Here is a 6192-nt window from a genome sequence, read left to right as displayed (position 1 = left end):
AAATGGAGAGGATGAATTACCTTTGGACTTCTTTATAAGAAAAATACTTTAGACCTAATCTAATTCTCTAGTTATGCAGAGGAAAAAACAAACAAACAAACAAACTAGAGTTTGCATAAGGGAAGTAACTTTCCTAAAATCACATAGATAGTAAGAGCTGACAGGAACTCCCTCTCAAATGTTCAAACAAGTCCAGAGTTCCTCCCACCATGCCAACAAAATTCAATTCAGCTTTGCAAACCCTTAGCAACTATCTAGTGTGTGCCAACACCAGAAGCTTGATATGTAGGTAATCTACTTAATGACCCAATTGTTGGCAGCAGCAAAAAGGCAGTTAAGTCAACAAGCATTTATTAAGTTCTTTCTGTTAAGTGTTTCTCTACAAAACATTGTGCTAAGCACCAAGGATAGAAAGAAAAGCAAAAACATGATGGCTATCCTCTACCATTAACTGTTACTTCTTCTCAATTATTAACCTCACTTTCCCTCATCTTTAGAACACAATGATCTTTGAAATCCATTCAAACAAACAAATATAAATCTTATAATTAAAAAAATTAATTCTTCTTTTCTGTCATGGATTGTCATGAATTTAACTATCTTTGAAACATGGTCCAAGTCTTATGACTGCAGTATTTTATAGGTGAGGGTGTGCCATCTCTGATGTCTGTATTACCCTGGCATGTCATGGGAACATAGATTTAAAATACAGGACCTCAGAGATTATTTACATTAACTTTTTTTTTTTTTTTTAACAAATGAAGAAACCAAAATCTAAAGTCACAATGTTTTGAGTGTCAGAACTATACGTTGAATCCAAATCCTTTGAAAATCCAATGGACTTTTTACTGTGTATTTAAACTCTCTCATTCTCAGTCTCTTCATTCCTAAAACGGGTAAAATAAGTTATTGTGAGGATCAAATGGGAAAATAAATGTAAGCTACTTTGCTAAACTATATGTATGGTAGTCAGCCATTATATATGAAATACTTATATAAATGCCAGCTATTATTTACTGGGGATGTGGGATCCTAGGAGAAGAAACATGAACTTAAGTCACTCTACCTCGTGCTTAATTCAGAACTTGGAGTAGCAAAGGTTTTGGGAAAACAAGACGGAAGAAGAAGATGGGATGGAGGGATAGGGTGCAAATTAGTTACGGGCGTTGCCCACCCAACCCTAGGGCTACGGCCACTGAACTACAACTCCCAGCATCCCCAGCAGAGACGAAGAGCCCCTCCCAGCCCAGCCCAGGCACAGCCCAGCACAACCCATACTAAGGAGGGTAGAGGAGCTCAGGAGGGCTACAAGTGCCTGCTCCCGCTATATTGAAGGACTTCCACCGAGCCGCGGAGGACAGGGAAGCTCCAAGATCCAAGACACTGGGAGGGGGGAGGAATAAGAAGAAGGTAGGCTCCAGGGGGTTTCTGGAAGTCGGGTAGGTAGAGAAATTTTTTTTAAAGGGTTGAGGGTTCGGGGTGGGGGAATATACAACGGGATGGTGCGGAGGAAGAAGAGCTAGGCAACGTCTGCAGTCAGGGCTCTCTGGTCAGCCGGGGCTCGCTTCTCCTCTCCCTTCCCATGGCTCCTGCTCTGTCTCTTTGCACTTAGTGGATGGAGGCAGCCCCAGCTCCGAGTGCCCGGGCAGGAAAGATGCTGCTTATGCCGGAGAGATGGAACGGGGGCTATTCCAGTCGTGAAGGCGCCGGGGGAGCCGGGAATAGATTTTTAGCACATTGCCACAGGAGAGGCGAAGAGCGCCCACGTTGCCTCTCGATGCCCAGCGAACCTCCTCCCTTACTTAAAGCATTAGGGTCCTATCCCAGGATCGCTTCCTGAAGAAGCTACACTGGACGTCCTTGGACCGTGGAAATAATAATGCTTTTAATTAATGACAAGGACAGAAGGGGTTAGGGAAGCGCCTTCCCGGTTTGAGGTATAATTTCATTAGCGCGACTCTAAATCAGACTGTGTCAGAGAGAGAGAGAGAAAAAAAAAGAGACACAGACAGAGACAGAAACAGAGATAGAGACAGAGAGAGAGAAACAGAGACAGACACAGAGACAGAGACAGACAGAGACAGACAGAGACAGACAGAAGATGAAAGGAAGAAGAGAGCCCTTAGGAAGTCTCCTGGGGATTATTCTCTTGTCCTTAGAGGAAAAGAAGCTGTATAGATTATGAATTTAAAAGGAGTAGATGGATTGGGCGTCTTTTAATGATACTAACGTTAAAGCAAGATAAAATTTCCCTAGTTTTTGTTTTGTTTGGGTTTTTCAAATTATTTTGTTGGGGGGGGAGGGAGAAAGAGAGGGGAGAGAGATTGAGAGAGAGAGAGAGAGAGAGAGAGAGAGAGAGAGAGAGAGAGAAAGAAAGTAAAGTTTAAATGGCACTGTCCCTTTGTGGGAGGCAATTTTAGCGACTTTACTTAATCCAAACCTTTACTGCTTAATGAGATATTTATGCCACAAGGTGATCAGTTCCTCATAATTTAAGGAATTGTAAATTTTCCCTTTTAAGAAATGAATGAAACCATTTATCATTCGTTTATTCATTTGATTCTCTGAAATACCTGGTTTGGGCATTTGTTAAACAATATAAAGGTTCCAGATTGGCTAGTCTTCCCTGGAGGGAAGGTTTGTGAATTTTCAAGTGTGGCTAGTGGAGAAGCAGCTTAAAAAAACACAAAAACAAAAAACAGAACACAACAAAACTTTTAATAAATCGCTTACTTGGCACTAAAAAGTCCTGCTTCCCTTCTCTGTTGTTTAACCAGAGTTGAGAATGTGAACTCTTTGTTTACATCCCCAGGGCATACCCTAACATGGCAAATATAAGGTGCTTAAAAAATGCTTGTTAATTGATTAGTGATTGACTACTTGGTATTATAATATCTGCCTCTCTTTGAATTGTAAACTCTGAGAGTCACTGAATTTGAAGCATTGTATCCTTTAGGCTGTGAGCTAAATAAGTTATTATCCTGATTATCAGGATCAAAGCAAGGAAAAAGTTGTTTGAATTTCCTTTGCTTGTGGTAGTGTGCTGTTCTTTAGTGGGAAGGCATCTTGAAGGAGGGAGATGAACAGTCTTTTCCTCTCTAATCAGAGATCTGTCTTTCTTTCTTAGCTGACAGAGAATTGGCCAGATTCACTCTTAAGATGTAATGAGCAGGTTTTTACTATGTAGCTAGGTGGAAGAGATAGTGGAGCATATTGCTTTGTGATAAAGTAGAAAGTAGGGAAGCAGTAACTCCCCAGTAGTTTAAAGTGCTCTGACTCCATGCAGCAACATAGGAGACAGTGTTAGTTCAGGGAGAATGATGCAGGCTTGAAAATATGGACAAGTCTAGCAGTAGTACAGGGTCATTTGATGTACAGATGTAAGATCTGGGAAAGCAGCTTAAAAGAGGAGTAGGTCACATTTGGGCTCTTATTGTGCTTTAAACCATTCCTATCAACATCCTGGACTTTCTAGTGAATGTTTTTATAAAACAAATTACATCTATTTGATTCATAGTCAAGGAAGTGCTTTAGAGGTAATTTAACACTGCATTTATCAGAATCCAAACCAATTCTGCACTGCAGATGGTATAAACAATGAACATTCCATTGTGTCTGTCCTACACTCCTTCTCCATTGGATGTCAGCTATTTTCTTCAAAGGGTCCCTACTTTTCCCAGTTTGTCTTTTTCAAAAGCTAGGGATCTTAACCTTTTTTGTTTGTCCTTGTTGGCATTCTGAGTTCTATGGACCCTTCCCCACAATAATATCTTTAAAAACATAAAATATATATGTGGAATTGCTAAGGAAATCAGTTAAATTAGAAGTCATATATACATGTGTGTATATATATATATGTATTTGAAAGTTCTCAGACCTCAGGTTAAGAAATCCTGCTTAGGGGAAATATATGTTTCAATCTTGTTAGAGGAATTAAGCATGTCTGAGCACATAGATTTTAATTAGAGACAGTTTTCTTTTCCCTTTCCTATTCTGACCTTCCACTCCCTGTGACAATTCCAATGGTTTGGCTGTACCCCATTCCCTGCTTTTATGCCATCTTTTTCTTTGTTTACCTCAGAAGGGAAAAAAAAAAGTCTGAAGTTGCCGAATGTCCCTGCCCTCTTTGGATAAATACTTTTAATAGAAAACTTTAGCTTCTGTGTTGGGATCTTGTCTAATTGTGTTATTATTGGCAGAGATTCCTGGAGGATGTCTTAGATATGAAGCTGCTTGGGGACATCTGAATAGCTCCCATGGAGCTTCACCACCTTGCTAAGAAGAGAGGGCAGGCGGACCAGTGCAACAATCTGGACTGGAGTTTGGGGGCTTCTCCCTGTGACCACCAGCAGGTTAGAGGAGATGTAAAGTTGGCTGAAGCAGCCACAAGAGCTGCTTTATGCTGTCAAAAGCACTGCAAAACAATACAAAAGGTTATAGAGGATAATGAGACCAGCCCTCCTCCCACATTTGACTTCCTCTCTCGGAAAGATAGCATTGTTCAGACAGATGGCCACCCATCAGGATCTCTCAAGGCAGAAAAAGAGCCAATAATGGCCAAAAATGTCTGCCAATGTTATGCCCAGGAACTTGAAACCTCCTTCACCTATGTTGATGAAAATGTTAATCTGGGGCATTGTACTGGCAGTCTTTCTTCAGCAAAGGATGGCAGCCACCAAAGAGATTCTGGCTGGGAGAACCCAAATGAATGGCCTCATGAGGCTGCCATGTCCCTGATATCTGAAGAAGATGACACAGGCTCTGAAGCCACTGCTTCAGGGAAGTCAACCGACTATGGCTTTATCAGTGCCATTTTATTCTTGGTCACTGGTATCTTGTTAGTGATCATCTCCTATTTGGTCCCCAGGGAAGTGACTGTGGACCCCAACACTATCGCAGCCCGTGAGATGGAACGCTTGGAGAATGAGAGTGCCAAGATTGGGGCTCATCTAGATCGCTGTGTTATAGCTGGCCTCTGCCTCCTTACTCTAGGTGGTGTGGTCCTGTCCTGTTTGTTGATGATGTCCATGTGGAAGGGAGAGCTATACAGGAGGAATAGGTTTGCTTCTTCTAAAGAATCTGCAAAACTCTATGGTTCTTTCAATTTCAGGATAAAAGCTGGCACCAATGATAACACACTAGAATTGTCCTTAGTGGAAGAAGATGCCCTCACTGTAGATAGTTAATTGTGGCTATGCATTTCCTTTTAAAAAATGGCAGAGGAGATATTCCTATTATATTGAACAACATAAAGTAAGTGATGATCCGCAGGTTGAGTATCAGCTCTAGAATTCCCTCAAAAAACAAAAACAGAAATAAAAAAACCAAGTACCATTTATTAAACATTGCTTAACACATAATGATGAATTATTTGCTTGATAAGAAAAGTTTGTTAATGAATACCCATTATTTTCTTTGTGGAATTGTTTTTCTCAAGAATACAAATCATATAGGCATCAATTAAAGAAACCCAACTTTATAACTTAAAGCATTGATACACAAATTGAACAGTAATGAACTAGTAATGAAGATCTATTTCTGCTTTTATTATTCTAAGATGAAAAAAATTAAGAAAAAAAGATTATTTAATTTTTATTTCCCTAATAATGAACACTATATTCCATCCCTCAGGATGCTTATCTTTACTGCTTATATATGTAGATTATTAATAATTTACTTTGTGATAAAGATGATGAGAAGTAACCAAATAGAAAATGCAGTACAGTGAACTAGAAACTCTACTTGGAATCTGGAAATCTTAAGTCCAATTTTACCTTTGATATTAGCTGTATGATCCTGGGGAAATCTTGCAGCCTCTCAACTTCAATTTCTTCATCTGTAAATGAGAGATAATAATAGCACCTACCTCACAGGGTTGTTGTGAGGATCAAGTGAGATAACATATGTATAATATTTTGTAAAACCTAAAAGTGCTATAAAAAAATGTGAAATCATTACTATTGTTTATTAGTAAGACAGATTTTACATCTCTCAGTTCTTTTTATTTTCCCAGTAACGTTACCCATTTTTTTCCATTGACCAACCAAAAATATCACAATGTTTTTGAGTCTGAAATTTCTTTTTGAGGCATTCCAAGATCAAGAAGGGATACCTAACCAGATGAAATTACTTTACCCTGCAAAAATATAGTTTAGGGAAGAAGATCAAAGTGACAAACCAGAGCTGTCTCAG

At 39.5% G+C, this 6192-nt stretch overlaps 1 protein-coding gene across 2 annotated transcripts; it reads left to right on the top strand.

The window, feature by feature from the left end:
* Positions 1–1270: 1270 nt before the first annotated feature.
* TMEM74 (transmembrane protein 74) lies at positions 1271–5848 on the top strand. Of its 2 annotated transcripts, none has more exons than XM_003760325.4 (2): positions 1271–1410; positions 4200–5848. In XM_003760325.4, exon 2 carries the CDS (start codon positions 4257–4259, stop codon positions 5184–5186), a length of 930 nt encoding a protein of 309 aa, XP_003760373.1. In that variant the 5' UTR covers positions 1271–1410; positions 4200–4256; the 3' UTR covers positions 5187–5848. The 2 variants fall into 2 exon arrangements, with proteins under 2 accessions (XP_003760373.1, XP_031802979.1); XM_031947119.1 differs by having other exon boundaries at positions 1271–1439.
* Positions 5849–6192: the final 344 nt, after the last annotated feature.

Source organism: Sarcophilus harrisii, chromosome 1 (assembly GCF_902635505.1).
Source record: "Sarcophilus harrisii chromosome 1, mSarHar1.11, whole genome shotgun sequence".
Taxonomy (NCBI): Eukaryota; Metazoa; Chordata; class Mammalia; order Dasyuromorphia; family Dasyuridae; genus Sarcophilus; species Sarcophilus harrisii.
The sequence above is the reverse complement of the archived record's forward strand: the minus strand, read 5'-3'. Positions and strand labels throughout refer to the sequence as shown.